This window comes from Dermacentor andersoni, chromosome 10 (genome assembly GCF_023375885.2).
Source record: "Dermacentor andersoni chromosome 10, qqDerAnde1_hic_scaffold, whole genome shotgun sequence".
In the NCBI taxonomy this organism is placed as follows: Eukaryota; Metazoa; Arthropoda; class Arachnida; order Ixodida; family Ixodidae; genus Dermacentor; species Dermacentor andersoni.
In genome coordinates, this window is record NC_092823.1 from 14,164,781 (window position 1) to 14,184,430 (window position 19,650).

Below are 19,650 nucleotides of genomic sequence, written 5' to 3' on the forward strand. Positions count from 1 at the left end.
CACTGTACTTGGTTAGGCTTCTGCAGGACCGCGTTGCAAGTCTGCGTTGTATTGGAGGTTTTTCTCTTTGGGCACCGCATAGGTGAAGTTGACTAAGTGCCAATGTCACATCGCGGCCTGTTTAGCGACGATCTCCTACTGCGCTCTCTGTCATGCAGAGAAATAGACGACATTTGTCTCCTGCAACCGGAGCCAGCGCCACGCCGTAATTTATACGACCGCGGTTTGCTGGATGTGGAGGCGATGGACAGCGACGAGTTTTACCGCTTGTTTCGCTTTCGAAAGATGGACTTGGCAGACCTTGCATCGGCTCTGCTGATTCCCGAAGAGGTCGTCAGCGCCCAGCGCGTCCGGGTTCCAGGCAACGAGGCGCTCTGTATGACACTTCGACGCCTGGCCTACCCCAACCGTTTGTGCGAGCTGGAGCTCTTGTTCAACAGGCACAGCTCTGTGCTGTCAAGCGTCGTGTCTTCAGTACTAGCTCATATAGAGCACTACTTCGACCACCTGCTGGCTGACATGACTGCGCACAAGTGGCTGAACTTGCTCGCCGTCGAGAAATTCTCCGAGGTGAGTCGGCCTAGTAAAACTCCTTCAGGCACGAATCGCGATGGACTGTCGATACATGAGTCACATTTACGCAACTTTATTCGAAGGCACCGGACACTCCATAAACAGACGTGCATTAAGATTAAATTCTGCATTGCCTAATGATTCATCATAATTACAGTCTATCTATTGTTCAGTCAGTAAAGTTGCTTTTCTGCATAACATTCAACAGCTCGAAGTATATGCGCATGTTAAGCGTTACGAGAAATGAAAAGTTCCGTTGAGCGCGGCACGTTGGACGCGCCATCCGATACCTCGGCCTCACGGGCACTCGATCGAAATCAAGCCCAGTCTGCATCGAAATTTTCGAGTGAGATTCGCTTTTTTGCGTTACTCGCTGGATGGAGCCAGTCACGATCGAGAAACTTGTAGTGCCTTAGGCAGAATGGTTGCCTGTAGCAATATCTAGCAGATGGAAGTGAAAGGATGCAGGGGGCTCATTACACCCACAGTTCGATGCACGTTGCTTTTTATTTGCTACCACTGGACATGTTGGGCAAAACAAATGGCGACACCAATGTGCACATCATGCGTGAAGGTAAAAATGTAAGCTTAATTTTCTTGAGGGCCTCGCTCAAATAAGTCAGTTAAGCTGTTTCACCTTGTCTGCTTCCATTTTTAACACATCAGAGAAGATGCACGTCAAAATGTGCTGGTTGCACATTAGAAAACTTGGGGAGTGAGGGAAGCGGGGGGGGGGTTATGTTAGCATTGCAAGTGAGGAACTCACTTTGACAAGGTTTGCTCACTTTACCACCCTTAACTTCTATGCAACAACATATCTTTTCAACCTTCCTCCTGTGCTCAATCTTCAGCTGTTATTCTTTTTCTCAGGCTGTCCATGCAAAGGGTGCCCCACTTGATAATTGCTGGGCCTTCATCGATGGAACGGCACGTCAGATTTGTCGCCCAACGGTGGACCAGCAAGAGCACTATTCAGGGCACAAGAGGCACCACGTGCAAAAATATCAAGCGGTGATGTGCCCAAATGGCATAGTTTGCCAACTGGATGGGCCTTTCAAGGGACGACGTCATGATGCGGGTAAGTGCGTGTGATCCAAAAGCTCGAGAAACTGTGCGCATGTAGTTGCACAGGTAATTGAACCTCTGTGTTAATTTACTTGCGGTGTGCTTTCAGACATTGGTACCAAATTTGCCAATCTTTTTATTTACTTTATGGCAAAGTAGCTGCTTTCATTTATGATTACTGAAAGCTCTGAACTAAGTTTGTTGGCATTTGAAGAGCTCATTGGTTTTATTTCTGGCTTGTACACATCAGGCTTGCTGTACAACACCACAGAAGTGCATATCTTAGTGGTTTGAAACTTGACCCTTAGGTTGTTGGCCTTACAGTTGAAATATGTGGCGAGATCATAAAACAGAGCCACTTTTCAGCCCATGAGTCAAGAATAGTGCATCACTGTTGCATGAGAATTAGCGTGGCAACCACTGGCTTGAGACAACCTAAAATGTCAAGTGAAAATAGAAAGAGGGAAACGGGCATCGAGTTGTGGAAAATTTAATGCAGGAAAACTTCATATCTGCACGTCTGTCGTGCTTTGGCTGTAGCAATAAAGCTATCATACAGCACGGTGGAGCAATGGGCCACTTTATTTCAGCAGGAATAAAACAGTTGTTGCAGTAACTGTGCTGGCAGACCTGCACATTGACCATTCAAATATACATGCATCTTCTGCATATTGACATCTTGACAAGCACAAGAGTTCGTTTCTAAACAACAGACCTGGCAAAATGCCACATGGGAATGGCAGTGTGTCTTCCAATCAAATCGAAGAATGTTTATTATTTGCAAAGGTGGTACATATTGGGTGAAATATACGGAAGGAGGTCCCATAGCTCATAGCCGCAAGGCGACCTGTTTTGATGTGCATGAAGAAAGTTGGAGTCTAAAATAACACATAGGAAGGAACATTGCTTAAGAGCACATAATTTAAGTTGTTAGAATGTCATTGCTAGAGAGTAGGCTGAAGTTTTAAAGGTAGAGTTAAAGATCATAAATGTAGTTTTAGATTTATTAATCTGGAGAGTTGAGATTCCACCATTCTGTCAAGTTGTTGAGGTCAATAATGTATGTAGTTTGGGAAAGAATTGATGAGTCTATTCCTACTATTGTCCTGTCATCTGCATAGAGCATAGGTGTGGAGTTAAACACAGTTGGCGATATCGCTAATGTAGATGACAAAAAATTTATGCAGAACTTGCTCAGGTAGGTAAGTATGCGGAAGCATTGTGCCACTTGCTTATCTCCACGCAGCCTGGTGTCATTATCAGCATTATGGAACTTCATCTGACCAGTATAAACTCTTATCAACCTTCATTGATTGTTTGCTGCACGTTTGATAGCGAACATAAGGCAGGTTTAATTAAGATAGAGTTCATTACAGCACTTAAACCCACGATCATTGGTGTTAATTAACTTATGGTTAATTTAGCAAAGGTGTTGCAAAACCATCACTACATTTGCTGAGGGGGATATGCAGTGTTTTATTGATGGTTTGAATGCTTGTTTTGAGCTTGTTCTTTATTGAAACATATGATGTTCTGTGTTGTATGGGTGATTTGAATGAATGTATGCACTGTTCGCCTCACTTTGCTCAGTGCTTGTAGCCTCTGCCTTACATAGGTATGAGCAGTTGCATTTTTTGCTTAAGGGCTATGAACCATTGCTTAAGTGGGTATGAGCCATTCATTGTGTTATGTGATAAATTTCTCATAGGGTAAGCATAGAAATGCTTACGCACTTAATCGAAGCGGGCAAGTTAAATGCACTTATGGGGACGGGACTTTAGGCTACGTGGTGCTAAACGGAAAAACAAAGCGCTCACAGTTAAAAAAAAAAAAAGCGACAACTTAACATGTTTTTTGAAAGTGTAGATTAAAAAGAAAAATCTTCAAAAAAGTTACTGTTTTACATTGTGTTATAGATACAACCCAAATTTTAATATTTTATTTGCAATATTGGGTGACCCAGTTTGATTTAATATCGGTCAAAAAGGCTTTGTCCGCGCTCAATATTTCCTGACCAGACGGGTTTCTGTTGAACTGTTGAACCCTGGAATCTACATAGGTCTACTTAATAATAAAATATTTGTTTTAGTATGTGAATGTAAAGTGCATCACCACTGTTTCTGCACGATCTTAAAAAAACATTCTTGCATTTCAGGCATTCTCAAGGAAACCAAGCTCTACGAGAACCTTGAGAAAGTCACAATGGGCAGGAAGTTTGTCATTTATGGCGACCCAGCCTACCCTTTGCTCCCACTCCTATACAAGCCATTTGGAGGTACTACCCTGCAGCCTTATGAAGCGTTTTTTAACAAGGGCATGAGCAGGGTGCGACAAGCTGTGGAGTGGGGCTTCGCCAAGGTTGCCACAGAGTTTGCTTTTGTGGACTTCCACAAAAATCAAAAGATGTCATATCAGAGAGTGGGGCGCATGTACCGTGCGGCAACCCTTCTTGCCAACTGCCATACATGTCTGTATGGCAGTCAAGTGTCTGACTTTTTTGATGTTTGCCCCCCGTCACTTGACGAGTATCTGGTGCCACATTCCATATGAGATTTTACAGTTAGAATCCCCTTTAGAATACTTGAGCAAATGTCCTTAGCATTTACTTGTGCAACAGAGCATCACTGATAATGTTAAGGATGGCATGTTAAAGGGACACTAAAGGCAAATACTAAGTCAGTGTGGACTGTTCAAATACCATTTCAGAAACCTTGCAACACTTGTTTTGAGCCAAGAAAAGACTTAGTTTACGAGAAAATTGCATCTTAAGGGCCCAAATACCTTTTTCGAAATTAATATCTCCCACCACCCAACTGGGGGAGTGGTGACGTTACATACGCCTTCACCACCCTTTGCTGCCGTCGGTGAGTAAAACGGCACCCGGCAGACGGCGGTACTAAGCCAAGGCAGAGTAGTGGATTTGCCACTGCAGCTGCTTTTCGGTCAAGTGGCGTAGACCACTCAGGAATCCCGCAAAATCACGTGGAAGGTGAATTCTCTGCTACTTGCATTTTGTGCGAGTTTCGCAAGCCAACAAAACCAGCGCAGCACTATGTGATAACGAAACTACTGAAACGAGAAAGTGTGGGCAGGGCAGAGTCGAGCGAAAACATAAACCTTCGACCGCCTCTGTAATTATCAAGGGCAATTTCAATTAGTTCTTTTTTCTAAATATGAAATAGAACTGTACAAGTAGCACTAATCTATCACTCTATCTTGACTTAATACTTGCCTTTAGTGTCCATTTAAGTGCACGCAGACAGCAGATGTTTAGCTATGTTGCATCATATAACCTTCGAAGACCAGCTATGTCGTTGGCTGATTTTACGTTTGAAAGATGTTGCAGTGCCGTCTAATGGTGCTGAATAATTCTTGTTCGATCGCTGAACCTTTCCTTCAACAGTACAATGGCATCTGCGTAGCATGATTCGGACGTGGGCAAACCAGAGATCGCTGCTGCTGCATCAAAGCATAGAGGCAGATGGCCTGTTCACATTTTTCCCAGAAGCCTGTCCACCTATTGAGGTCCCCCTTGAACGTTGTGAGAAGAGGTTTATTAGCGGCTTATTATGCAAAGGGCACAGCGACCTGGATTGGCGAGGCAGCCTGAAGCACCATCCAAAAAGGTGCCGCAACCAGCAACGTGAGCAGAGTCGAGCTGTGCGTTTTAGCAGGGGAATAGCGAACTAGCTGGGTCCTGTTCCTGCGTACAGCACCAGTGTCGGTGTTAACCCAGTAGGACCGAGGCTCATCAACTGGGGCTTGTACTGTCACTTTGCACTTGAAGTCTGTCAACCAGACATCTTCGTAGAATAGATCCGGCAGGTAACAGACTCCGTGACGTCTGTCAAAGTCTTTTCTTTTAAGTTTCCGGGACTGTTCCTCGAACTTCCGAAGGCTCTCTTGATCCGGCAGTTGGGGTGTCAGCTTGGTGGAATTAAGAGGAAGCTTGATTCTTAGCTGACGACCCATCAGTAGTTCCACAGGGCTATACCCATTCTTCAAAAGAGTCGACCTGTAAGCTAGAAGGGGCAAGTAAGGGTCTTTAGTTTTTTTCATGGAAGTGTTGATTTTTACCGCAGCCTCAACAAGTTAATTCCTCTAAGGATAGTGAAGGCTAGAGGTAATTTGCTTGAAAGCGTAGTTCTGAGCGAAGAGTGAAAACTGAGTTGACGAAAACTGCGGGCCGATGTCGGAAACCACTTCCTCAGAAATCCCGTGGCGTGCAAAAAATGACTTGCAGTGGTTGACCACAGCTGCAGACATGAGCTTCTCAAGCCGAGCCAGTTCAGGGTATCTTGAATAATGTTGCAATAAGTTGTGCCACTCGTGTGGCTGGAAGAAGCTTTCTGTCTGGACCATGTAGCTGGCAAGGAGGAGCTGAAAGAAAAAGTCTGCCCCTTAAGTACTTGCTTCAGGAGGACAGTTTCGTCGGTGCCCATGTCAATTTTGAAATCTACTGGCTGACTTTGAACCAAGACTTGCCTCTCACGTTACAGCATCAGACGTCTTGATTACTCCAAGTTGCGTTTCGACACAATCGAGGCGCCGCAACATGCATACGGAGGCGTAATGACCCTTTTACCGGCAATTTCTGCAGACTTGCGAGCGTGCTGGGCACAGAGTACAAAGGTGACACTCTTGACCGCACCAACAGCATGGTTTCTGCATGCTGTTTTTGCCGTAGGATGAAGATGGCTTGTTTGCCCCACATGAATAGCTGCCGCTTTTGTCCTGTTTCAAAGTACCCGAATTGGGGAGCGGACGCAACTTCGTTCACACATAGCACTTCCTGGCGGAGCTCGACTCATTGCTGATGGATGCTCTCAATCTGGTGGATGGACTCAAGAGCCTTCTGAAGAGGGAGGTCTGCGTCGAGTTGTAGCCTGGTGCAAAGCTGCTTACCGTAAAAACCCGCGTATAATACGAACCCGAATATAATACGAGGTGAAATTTCTGGGACGAGAAATGGAAAAAAAAAGGTTTACCCGCGTATAATACGAGTGAGGGAAACTCGGGGAAAACATTTATTGAAATCAGACTCAGCACTTCATTCACTGTCGTCCTCCGCTGCGCTTTCATCGGACAATTCCTTGTCTGACATATCCTCCCAGAGGTACTCGTCCTCGGTGCCATCGAGCGCGTTCGAGATCCCGCACTTCTTGAAAGCGCGACGCACAAGGTCTTCTGGGATGCTCGCCCATGCGTCCACGATCCACTTGCACAGCGTGGCTGGCGATGCCCGCTTCAGCCGCCCAGTTGGCGTCACTGCAGGTTCACCTGACCGCATCCACTCTGCGTAGCACCGCTTCACCGCGTCCTTGAAAGGCTTGTTGACGCAAACATCTAGAGGCTGCAGCTGAGACGTCATCCCACCAGGGATAACGACGAGTTCAGTATTACAATCACGCAACAGCTTCTTCACCGAGTCGGCCAAATGGCCACGAAACGCGTCCAGCACGAGGATGGACGGGAACGACAACAGTGCACCGGGCTGCCTACACCAAACGGACTTTATCCAGTCGAGCACAAGACTCTCATTCATCCACCCTTTCTCATGGCATTTAACGATGACATTTTTCGGCAGCTCACCTTTCGGCATTGTCTTGTGCTTGAAGACGACATAGGGCGGGAGCTTGCGGACGTCTGCCGTGCATGACAACATGACGGTAACACGCGTCTTCTCGTTCCCAGTGGACCGGACACAAACTTGTTTCGAGCCCTTTTCGTGCACGGTGAGGGGCGATGGCATGTCCAGATAAACTGGTGTTTGGTCAGCATTGCCGATTTGCCCTAGCTGAAAGTTCTTCAACTTGCGCAACGAAATAACGCGGCACTGGAAAGCCACCAGTAACTCTTCAAACGATTCCGGCAGCTTTTGTGAAATTGAAGTTCTCCGGCGCAATGAAAATCCTGCACGGCACATATACCGATAAACCCAATGCTTGCTTGCTTTGAAGGTGGAGCTCGTTAGGCCTTTTTCTCTCGCAAGCTCCCTGGCTTTTGCCTGCATGAGCTCCACGCTCACAGCAAGATGCGCGGCTCGCTGTTCTCGGACGAATTCCGTCAGTTTGAGTTCAATTTCAGGGAATGCCCCATTCTTCGGGCCGCGAAAGCTTCTTCGCTTTCCGCTGCACTCGAAAAGTGCTTCTTTTTGCCGTCGCCATCCGCGGATACTTCCCTCGGTGACGCCAAACTGCCTCCCGGCCGCACTGTTGCCGATTTCCTCTGCCGCTAAAATCACATTTCGCTTGAAAGCTGCCGAGTACTGCTTCCGTGCCCCCGACATCGTGCTCCTTCACTAAAAACGATGCACTTCGCGAAGCGCGGTTAACACGTGAACTGCCAAGGTCCGCACTCAACAAAGAAAGAAACGATGTTGTAGCCACGCTGCAATAGCGAAGGCAAGCCGTAGCCAGGCAGCAATAACAAAGCCAAGTCGTAGCCATGCAGATATTACGAAGCCAAGCCGTAGCCACACAGCAATAACGAAACCAAAACTTCGAGCCGAACTTTGAAATTTTTGTCCGGATCCGCATATAGTACGAGGCGGAAATTTGGGACGCTAATAACAGGAAAAAAACCTCGTACTATACGCGGGTTTTTACGGTATCTTTTATCCGAACTACGAGGCGGTCGCGCACGAACTCTTCTCAAAGAGCACCGAACTCGCAGTCTTTCGAAAGTGTGTGGAGCACAGTAACAAAATCTTTGGCCTACTCACCGTCTTATTGCAGTCTGGTGTTGAATCTGGCTCGTTCAAAGGTTACGTTGCGTCACAGGGACTGCTCCACGACTGCATCGAATTTCTTGAACTTCTCTTCAGAGAGAGCAAAAGTGGCGCAGATTTCCTCGACTCACTCGCCCATGATGTAGAGTAGTGCGTCTACTTGATGCTTCTCGGACTTTATGCACAACTCTGAAGAGGTTCGGCAACGTTGAAATCCTTGTTAACACTTCGGCCACTTGTTCGGTGACGAAAAGTTGAAGGCATCCGGCGGTCGAATTACGAATGACGCCATGGCGTTGGACGTTAAGGGTTCGCTTTGCTTGAGTACCGAGATGTGCATATAGGAACCAGCTCACCGGCGGCGTTTCGTTGCTGGTATCGTTTACATGGAGGAGGACTAGGAGCCGATGTCCACTGGTAGAACCCGTTCATCTGACACCATGTTGTAGGCAGGAAGGAAAAGCGAAACGGCCAGACGAGGAGTTACATATGCACATGTTTAATGGTCTCTCAGATATGTTCTAGCTCAAGAAGAACAAGAGCACTCGCTGCCAGAGGACTCGCTGCCAGGCGTGAAGAGGACTGTTGCATCAGTGATGACATCGCAGGATATGGGTACGACGGCGAAGGAGCCAGGCGGAATATCTATCCTCGCGCATGGCAGGTTTAGAAGGACAATCACGATCTTCGTACAATGGTGCATCACACAGAGGTGAAAATTCAACTTCAGTGCGTGCGCAGTCGATTACGGCTTTATGACGGGACAAGAAGTCCCATCCGAAGATGACGCCATTCGAGCAGGCAGGAATAAACTCGACAATATAAACAACGCCATGAACAGTCACTGAGAATGGCAAGGCAGTCGAGGCGGTCCAAAAAGATGCCAGCAACCAGCAGCGTGAGCAGAACCAAGCCGTGCGTTGGCAATGTGGCTGTGCAGTGAGTCTTCTTCATAGTTGAGACATACAGCCGTGGCAATCGGGGTCCTACAAATGTGTCTGGAGTCTCATGTCTGGTGGGCCTTACGGCTATGCCTAGGCATCGCAACCACTAGCAGCATAGGAGGCGACAGAGCGAGTCGTGGCAAGCATCAAAACATTGCAATGTTCTGCCATTGCGTAACCACTACCTGCATCATGATATCACGACACTTATATACACTGCAAGCTGTAAGGCACCATGCTGGAAGTGTTGTACTGCAAGAATTTTTCAATAATGTTCATTATTAAAGGATACGAGAAAAACTGAAATGCTGCATTGTCATATGCCAGGATGTAAGCCAAACTGCCCCCATAGCTGCAACTTGCATCTGCAGATGACGATCCTTCCATGCCCTCTCTTCTGCCATAGCCCAAGCAATGTATTACGTCAGTGTTGCAAGCCCTGTGTCCCCTTCTGGCTTTATATGCTTATGCTTACAGTTGCACATTGAGCGCCACAACTGTTAACCGCCAGAGCGGCATTGATATGGTTGTACGTTCATAAACACAAATAAATTAACTACAGTGTTCGAAGACTTCCAATGCTTATTTGCTAGAATAGGTCATTCAAGATGTGCACCTCTGTCATGTGGCTTTTCTGCTGTGCTACTTAGTTTAGGTTGTATAGTGCAGTGTTAAAGTAGGTGTTCTGCAGGCTGCAATGACTGCTTCTATGCTTAAGCCTATAGGTATGCAATCAAAGTTGCACTTTGTGCACAACTGCTGTCAGAGTGGTGTTGATGTGGTTATGGTGTGCATTCATGAACACAGTTGAATGAACTACCATGTTTAAAGACTACCAATGCTTATTTGCTGGAACTGGTCATTCAAGATGTGCAGCTCCATCATCTGGCTTTTCGGCTGTATTATTTTAGTTTGTATAGCGTAGCACAGTGTTAAAGGGACCTTGAAACGATTTTGTACAAACATACTGTGTTGTGTAGTAGGTCATCCTGATAATTAATTGATACATCTAAGTGCTCCACATAAAGTCTGTAACTTATTATAAAGTATAAAGAATGTACATCGCTACCGATCGCAGCATGCCACTTGGCTGAATTTTCAGCTGCCCCTGACCATTTCATGCAAGTTTCCCTAATGACTCTAGTAGGGCGAGCTATCCAATTGGCTGCCCAGGGCACGTCATCAATAATTTTTCCAACTTTATGGTGAACAAATGCTCATTATAGTTGGAATGTTAGTTAATTTGTTTCTATGAAAAGCAAGTAACCAAAACAGAATGCTCTAGGGCAGTTTCTCACTGCACTGAAAAGCACTTCCGGCACAAAGCAAGTGTTGTTTGCTTGTGTTACAACATGCACTGTGTTGACGAGAGCTCCGCCGTCAGAGTTCATCTTTATTTTTATTTTTGCAAGCACCACAGTTCTCCCTTGTTACATTGTCGCCCCCAAACGTAACAACTGGCAATCTGTCATGCTGCAAGGCAGCAGACGAGCGTGGTGACTGCAGCACCATCGTGCTGTCGCTTGAGTTTATGCCTCCACCAATCCATTGAAATTCCCAGCTCGCCTGTGGTGAGAGGAATACTGGATACACTCGGTGCTGCAACAGAATGCTTGCAATGCACACTGCTTCAATTGCTCTTGCTTGGGGTCGACTGTCATGCGGCTGGCAGAGAGGCTTCGCACGCGCGGTCCTAGACAACATGGTGTACTGTAATGGCGTAGAGCCAGTGAAGGCGGAGCTTAGCCCCGATCACTTCGCAACTGTGTTGAGAAAATGCATGGCTATGGAGAAGGGTAGCTGGTGATCGTTCGTAGCTCTCTTAACGCGAGATGCTTCACACAAATTGTGGTACGAATAATTAACTTCAGCTGCATACTACATGTCTACAAAATTTGTCCAAACTGTTTCAGGGGCCCTTTAATAGTGGGTGTTATGCAGGCTGCAATGGTTGCTTGTGAGGCGTCAGCAGTTACGTAATAAAAGTTGCACCTTGAGCAGTATTGATGTGGTTGTTATGTTGTGCCTTCATAAACACAGATGAGTGAACTACTTTATTGAAAGACTACTTTTGTATTTGCTGGAAAAAGTTCAAATGTGCATGTTTTGTCCCTTTTCAAACTATCATTCAAGTCTATCATGCTCTGCTAATGGACAGCCTCCTGGGTAACTGAGGTAGTATAGAGCAACTGTTTTGGAAAGTTTGTCCCTGGTTTGATGTCTGGATCAGAATGAAGTTTGCAAGAAACCAGTATTGGGTTTCTTTTGTACCTTCATGATACAGTGCAGTGGATAATTATTTTCATTATTATTTCTTTATTTGACTGAATAAATTGTTCAGCATTTCCAGCTGCACTTGTTGATGCTGCATGTAGGCTTGGCGCTCAGCAGCCATGAGGCGCCTCTCCTCTGCGAGGGCCTCTTGCTCAATTTGGCGGAACTTCAATTCTTGGCGCCGCTGTTCTGCTTGCGACTCTCGCTCCACTAGACGCTCTTGCATTTCCATTTCCTTGAGCCGCATCTTGTCGCTGTGCTGCTTTATCTGCAGCTCCAGCCTCCTTTCCTCAAGCTGCAGGCGACGGGTGTCAACTTCATACTCCCGCTGCGACCGCGACTCAAGATATGCAACTGTCATATCAATGTGCCGTTGCACACCTGCAAAGACAAAGAAGCAATTATGACGACTCAGCACCCATATGATTACAATTAAACCGCAGTCTCGTGCCAGTGCCGACTTCCTCGTGCCACATTCGATAGCACGAACGGTGTCTTTCTTTATCTGAGATCCAGCATGACGCGAGTGCTTGTTTGCACGACGGCACAACGCTCCTCTGGCAAGGCGCTGAATTTATGTTGATGTTGCTTTACGCGCGCATGCACAAGGCGCTTCGAGGCCGTTCTGTTCTCTAAGGCTTAGGCCACTCAATGGAGGCGACGCACCGCCATGTTTGCGTGACGAAAAGTGGAAACACTAGTTGTAAACCAATACGTACGCAATAAGTTGATACGGTTTATGCGAATACAAAACACTTTATGTTCAGTGGCTGCTGAGTCGGGGATTTGACTTTACTACTTTTAAAACCATATTACTGTTTAAGCAGGTACGGTCTAACGAGGTTTTACTGTAGTCCTCAAAGGCTTATGTGCTTCGTGCTGAACAGATAAGTGTTGTTCATTGTGTTCCACATAATTCCGAGCACTTTGGGTGCACCAGATGAGGAATACACTGCCTTCTTTGCTAATGTCACAGCGTGTGGTTATGTTGGAGGATTGCCGATCCAACTGCATTGTTCATTGCCACTCCTCTTGACAAGTTGATCCTCAAATTAAGGTAGTAAAGAAAAAAGTCCAAAAAATTGACTCGTCTCTCGGTGGACTACACTGTTTAGAAGACTGGTGTGTGAAACAATGCTGACTTCACTGTCAATCTTGCATACTGTGCTTCCTGAATGTTTAAAGGAAATGTTCTCAATCTGTTGTAGTTACACAGAGGCATCATCTAAAACCGAAGCAATTTTGACATAAAATGTAGTCGAAATGCTATTCATTTTCTTTTGTGCACTTATAGCCAGACTTGAATGGTGCAGGTTAGCTTAGAACTTATACTCGATGATAAACCAGAATCATGTCAGCCATGCGTTACAAGAAATCTGTTGTAGAAATGAAGAGACAAGACGAGCATGAGACATCCTGCAATTGTATTCCGTCAAACACGTCGTAGCACTGCATCTACTGTGTAATAGGAATGAACTGGATATTATAGGTAAGCTCTCAAAAATTCAGATTTATGTAACAGCTGTCAAACAAACATGTCCATCTTTGGGAATATGAAATATTCAGCTTAAGAAATTGATGTTTCCCACATTTAGTGGCATATGTAGTCCTGGCTGCTAAGTTAATGTCAGTACGCAATGATTGTAACACCAGCTGAGGTGTGATAAGGAGAGGTAGATATCGCCTGAGGGAGACAAAGACAAGTGCAGAAGGGAAGACATGTTGGCTATATCAGGCGTCAATGAATGTGGGAAAGGCATGGTCAAGTGCCAACACATGTCTGGGTTTCAGTGCAACTGTCCCGACTGTCATCGGACACTTAAATCTGCGAGATTCCCTTGTCCATTCCTTAGCAGTGCCTGGTGTGAGGCAGCAATGCCAGCTGAGTAAGCACACTGAGCTCGAGTAACAAACCCCTTCCAAAAAAAAACTTTGCATTAATCCTTGTATGTGCCAGTGGTGTATGCTATTAGCAGTTTGTTCTCTTTACATCAAATATATGTTCGTGTGCCATTTATGTCACCGTTTCTTCCTTGTGGCATAAGAAGCGCCTCTGACTCTCATGACTTGCTTCCCAAGGCGTTTAATAACACAAGCTACTGTGTCATGGTAACATGTTTGGTCTTACCTCTTATTGGGGTCCGTCTGTTGTATTGTGGGGCTGGGTAGTCCCTACGGACACGATCCAAATAGGAGGGCGATATTCTACTCTGGCTGGTTGGGTCCAGCTGATTTTCCATTACTGGCAGCTCTTGAGGGAAAAAATAGTGCCAATTGTTAGTTACGATGGCAGTGCATTACTTAAAGATTACACTGTACTGACGATTCAATATGTATGCTGGGCAAGGTAAGATAAGTTCGGCCAGGCATGTCCGGCGACCATTTGTGTTTTGAATGAAGATGCTATATTTGGCTGCAAAGTGGCAAGACAATACTCAATCTTGGTTTTGCACCAAAAAGATATGGAAGCTCCCAGTCAGGCAGAAGCGCCTCCTGCAAATTTCACTTAGCTGGCAATGAAGTTCTTGTGGCTATGGCTCGAAAAATATGAGTCAGTACCATTCATTCTTGCTAATTATTGCAGTGTACGACTGCTGTGATGGGGGGGAAAATCACGAACATGGAAAATTGCAAAACATTGGTTAGTCAATTATATGACTGACACACAGGGTCCGCATGTGCTCGTGGTTACAGGTTATGTTCTTTTGCGAGACAAGATTACTCCAGGATAGTTACTCTTGACAAAACCACATTTTAGGGCGATACACTTGGCACATATAAAGAAATTTCAAAAGCCTGTGGGTTAACAAAATGCATTTCTAGAACATCTCTGGTCTCTTGTTTCTGCTGTGGCAATAAGGCCAGGAACTGCTCCACAAAGCTGACTGTGCGGGTGCTCTTGGGATAGGTTGCCAGACAAGAAAAGAAGCGTGCTTTGGGACAAACAGGAGCATTTCTGCGATATCTGTCTTGGCTATACAATCATATGGAATAGTCCAAATTCAATGGCAATTCAAATAGTCAATGGCAGGTACGCATTGTTCTCGCATCCTCTCCACTGTATTTAAATGAACTGAACACAGGGCATGCTCTTAAGGCTTGATATGAAGAGCAAAAGCTTCAAGCCATGTGACAATGCCCCACCCCTCTGTCGCTACACCCATGCAGATTTTGCTATTCCTGAACATCATTCTGGTACACCTGACATGCTGTATATTTGTATTGAACGGGCAGTGTTAGTGCGAAAAGGTAGTGGCATGTTATTCTTTAACCCCTTACTTGCCAATGACGAGATAACTTACCACCACACGGAGCATATTCTTAAACTGATGCTGAGTTAACTTGTGAACTATTGCAATTTAGGCAAAAAAGGCTAGTAAAAAATTTAGCAGAACTTTCAGAAAGAGCACAATATATGCAGGTCCTTAAAAATATTACATGCTTCTACAAATATTTCTTGAAATTTGTCACGGCATTAGGGGTTAAGGGGGACGTAGGTCCTCACCACCCCATTTTTTTTTCTGTTAGACGAATAAACTTGTAGGAAGTATTTAATCTTGTGTGCTGATTACAAATGTGCAATTATATTTTTTTCTAAACTAATCTACACAAAGTCCAAATTTGGGATGTGATGGGGAAAAGAAATGCGGCTTTAACAGACAGACCCAAGGTTAGGTAGGAATATTCCTGCATGTTCAATAGGTCCTACGTTGATTTTTAATGTCTGTATCTATTTTAGCTAAAGGTATGAACTTGTATAGCACAATTTTGCAAATGTGCCTTTTAGTAGATTCCTACAAGATTTTTAAATGTTGCACTGTGCTGAGGCACTGTATTTTGTTAGCATGCACTTTCTGACTCACTGAGTGACTGAAACGGGTAAAATACAACCGAGTGAATAGAATGAGTAGTAAGGGGACTGTGCCACTCCCAAAATTAGAGAAAAAACCAAAAACACAGCGAAGAGTGCACAAATGTACATTTCACACTACAAAACATGCTAGCTTTCTTTTGAAGCAGCATTAGGGTTCATTTTTGGCTGCAAAGATGCTCATTCATATGAGACTAAGATGCCTTGGCTATGGCGAACAGTTCTGGAATTACGAACAGAGCAAAATGGGCCATTTATTGTAGTTCTTATGGGCAAAGCTGAACATTTCGTAGGATACATTGTTGTATTCCTCAAGAACACACCATTTTGGGCTAGTTTTTAGCCAGCAGGTGGCACCATGATATGTAGATTAGTAATCATGTTTTTTTTTTCTGTCTCCAAGATCGATATCCTTAAGACTGATGGCAGCAGCATTTTTTGAAGTTGCTAAACAAAATATCTGCTCACAGATATATAGGCAATTCTAAAGACAGGTGCTACCTTCAAGGCATTGTTACCTATATTATGTTTTCGTCCAAGTTTCTACAAAACGGCAGGCGAAGGGCTGAGTAGCCTCTGAATAGCACCACAACATATTACGCAGGAACTTAGTAGTAAGCATATGTGACACAGATCTAAGAACCACGCATGGACTTGGATCCTGCTGTCGTGTGTGGAGACCCAGAATCTTATTCTCAGTGGTCCGGGTTCTGTGTAATTTCATGCAAGCAGTAATTGCGGCACTCGAACTTTGACAAGTTAAATAATTTTTTATGCATCTGCTATTTCAAAACTTAATTTCATGGACATATGTGATTTATACCTACACTGTTGGAAACTACATTTGTTTACATGGTAAAAAGTTTTGTTGCAGTTTGTTGTGAAATAACCCTGTGACAAAAGGTTTATTCAGAACATTGTTCACTCACCTCTGAGTGGTGGCCGTGTGGTTGTGCATCGTCGAGCATTCTCTCGATTCTCTGCCGTGACTGCCCGGTCATGAACTATAAAAGATTACCATCGTGAGTGCACAAATGATATCATTAGCATGTTGTACTGTTATATGTTAAAGTACCATTCTCCCACAAAAGTAGCCAAGGGAATGCCAAATGTCTTGTAATCTCTCTTTGTAAAGAGGTTGCTGCTGCTCCTTGTTAAGAAGTGTCAGCTTGTATGAATAAAAATGGGAAACGATGTTCTGCTTCTGATCATTACAAGTTGTGTGCCAACTTAAGCTGGTAGCTCACTTTTTTGCAATAGCACGTAAAATGCACTGCCGAGTCACCGTGAGTCCTACACCTATGATACTGTACCTTGCAAAAAACAGAAACTAAAGCACCTGCAAACCCCCTGTTCTTCTCACAGATTACATAACAAAGGCCTATACTTTGGCAGTCTTGGTGCTGTGAGGTAGCATACAAGGGTTTATTGTCAGGTTGTCAGTTCCTAAGCTGGCTCTTGCAATAAGTACTGCATTCAATATGTAGTGGTGATACGTTGAATGCAAACTAAATTTTTCATGACTGAATTTTACTGAAACGCTTTACTAAGATTTAAAAAAACCAAAAGTGTTGTGTCATCGGACAAGTTAGCCGAGAGAATTTTGGGTGCATGTAAGAAAATGAACACTGTGTGTCCAATTTGCTTATGAGAGCCAAATCAGTCTTGTCAACTGACGTGATGAGCCCCAAGTGCATGGCTGCCAGGAAAGTGTACTAGAGAGGCACAAGTATCATCATCAGCCTGGTTACGCCCACTGCAGGGCAAAGGCCTTTCCCACACTTCTCCAACTACCTCGGTCATGTACTAATTGTGGCCATGTTGTTCCTGCAAACTTCTTAATCTCATCCACCCACCTAACTTTCTGTCGCCCCCGGCTGCGCTTCCCTTCCCTTGGAATCCAGTCCGTAACCCTTAATGACCATCAGTTATCTTTCCTCCTCATTACATGTCAGGCCCATGCCCATTTCTTTTTCTTGATTTCAACTAGGATGTCATTTACCCGCGTTTGTTCCCTCACCCAATCTGCTGTTTTCTTATCCCATAACGTTACACCTATCATTCTTCTTTCCATAGCTTGTTGCGTCGTCCTCAGTTTAAGCCGAACCCTTTTCGTCGGTCTAAACATCATCTTTTCGTCGGTCGAACCTCGGTCTAAACATCACCAGCAACCTTTCCTGGCACATGCATGTCGACATATGTAGCAATGCCAATCACACGTTGGGCTATTTGCGCCGAAACTTCTCATCTGCACCATCATCACTGAAACTAACTCTCTACAAAACATTAGTTCGCTCCAATATAGAATATGCATGCGTCATTTGGGACCCGGCTAACATTACACTCATAAACAGCATAGAAGCCATTCAAAATCGTGCAGCGCGTTTCATCTTATCAAACTACTCCCAATATGCTAGCGTTACCTCAATGAAAACACTTAACTTGCCAGAACTTTCTTTCCTTCGTAGATGCTTTCACTTTCATAAAATCTACCACCACAACCCTTTGTTGAAAGAACAGCTGTTTGAAAGAAACTCATTATTTTGCTTCTCTTATACCCATGTCACACGGGCACCCACAAACTCCTTTAGTATAAGGGAGCACTAGACATTTTAAGGGGGTTTGACCTCAAGGAAATTGTGGTTGTGTCACAAGGTCAATAATGAGTTTTTAAAAGTAGCCACCAGAGGCACATTCAGCAGTGTTTGGTTTTGGTACAAGTACAAGAATGTAAGTTCTAATTACGCTTGTAGCTATCATAATTAATGCTCCTACCATAATATTGTTCAATATATTTGATGCAAAAAACATACACCTCAGTAAGAATCAAAGCGTGCTTGCTAAACATAGAGCAGTGCTGACAGCGACGGTAGCCACCCTGTCCTTATGTATGTTTTCCTGCTCAACTAATCAGCAGTGCGGTGAAAGTTATGTTAGCGGGTGTTGTCATCTGGCATCCTTGTAGGTCGCACGTATAAAGTCGACGCCACCACAGCAGACTACAGGAATGTAATTATAAAGTTTACGCTACGGATTACAGGAGTGTAGTTGATGAGCAAAACGAGAACAAGTTGAAAGCAGGAGCCAACGTTTCCATACATTCTTGTACGAAAACATTGGCTCCTGCTTTCACCTTGTTCTCGTTTAGCTCATCGCCTTAAATTTCTATCTCTCGCCTTCCCTGTGTTTGTAGTTGGTGTCTTGCCTCGTGATGCTGGGGTGCAGCAGTTATAGCAATGTGTTGAATGTACGCAGTAGCATTCGCAGGGAGCTAAACAGCAGCAAAATAAAGCACTAAAAGTACGCACCGATTCCCACACAAGGTTAACTAGACATAAGAACTTACTCTCAATAACACTCCTCGTCATGCACGTGAAATTCTGCCAGGATGTGGCTAGCATGGCCAGCCACTTATCGAGAATGGAGGCACAAGCGCACGCACTATTGTTGCTTTTTCAGAGGATTTCGCGATGATACAGCTGACACCATGGCAGAGCACATCAGCACAGTGATGACAATTTCCTCTTTGCTCGCATCAAACTCCATAGCTGTTGCCGGAACACAAAACCAGCGAAGTGTGCGCAAACTGCATAGATCCCTATAGAGTTTTCGTTGAGGACAATAATCTCCCGGATTGTGACTTGCACGTCACGCTCAACTGGGCTTGCCGGTGTGAGCATCGGTCGGATTCAGTCACTTTTTTGTCGCCAGTTGCAAATGGTCGCACAACCCCTTCAAGTTGCCTGTGTGATTGCACCTTAACTTGAATTTGCTTCTTTTGGGCGGAAGGACACTCCCAAATGTGAATGCAAGGAAGATTTGTCGCCAGTTGCAAATGGTCGCACAACCCCTTCAAGTTGCCTGTGTGGTTGCACCTTAACTTGAATTCGCTTCTTTTGGGTGTAAGGACACTCCAAAATGTGAATGCAAGGCAGATGATAGGTTTCAATGGTTGATACAAGTGCAAAATATTTTGCTAGACATGTGCCTAGTGTTTGACACCTCACAGTTAGTCACTGCACAAACTTTTTGTAGCATGGTGGCATAGCAAATTATAGCACCTAATATGATGTTAAACCATACCTGCATTAATGGGTTCCTTCATACCACTTAGACCCATACAAGATGCTTGAGGGCTGTTGCTGTCACAGGAACCATAACCACAAATGGTGCTCTGACCTCTTTCATTAATT

The 19,650-nt window shown here is 44.8% G+C and overlaps 2 protein-coding genes and 1 long non-coding RNA gene across 3 annotated transcripts in view; 1 reads left to right on the forward strand and 2 right to left on the reverse strand.

Moving 5' to 3' along the window:
• The first annotated feature begins 21 nt into the window (after window positions 1-21).
• On the forward strand, window positions 22-16,651 carry LOC126531740 (uncharacterized). The gene is made up of 3 exons (XM_072284843.1): window positions 22-570; window positions 1,444-1,651; window positions 3,794-16,651. Exons 1-3 carry the CDS (start codon window positions 103-105, stop codon window positions 4,186-4,188), a joined length of 1,071 nt encoding a protein of 356 aa, XP_072140944.1. The 5' UTR covers window positions 22-102; the 3' UTR covers window positions 4,189-16,651.
• LOC140213603 (uncharacterized) lies at window positions 11,621-13,826 on the reverse strand. Its single transcript, XM_072284844.1, has 2 exons — window positions 13,715-13,826; window positions 11,621-11,967 (listed from the first exon to the last, which is right to left on the reverse strand). The coding sequence occupies exons 1-2, from the start codon at window positions 13,824-13,826 to the stop codon at window positions 11,621-11,623; spliced, it is 459 nt and encodes a 152-aa protein (XP_072140945.1).
• Window positions 16,652-18,619: 1,968 nt separating the features above from the next.
• Window positions 18,620-19,650, reverse strand: part of LOC140213631 (uncharacterized) — a 2,773-nt gene continuing 1,742 nt past the window's right edge. The window contains exon 3 of the long non-coding RNA XR_011890545.1: window positions 18,620-19,650. This exon is cut by the window's right edge and continues 157 nt beyond it. This is a non-coding gene — a long non-coding RNA (uncharacterized lncRNA).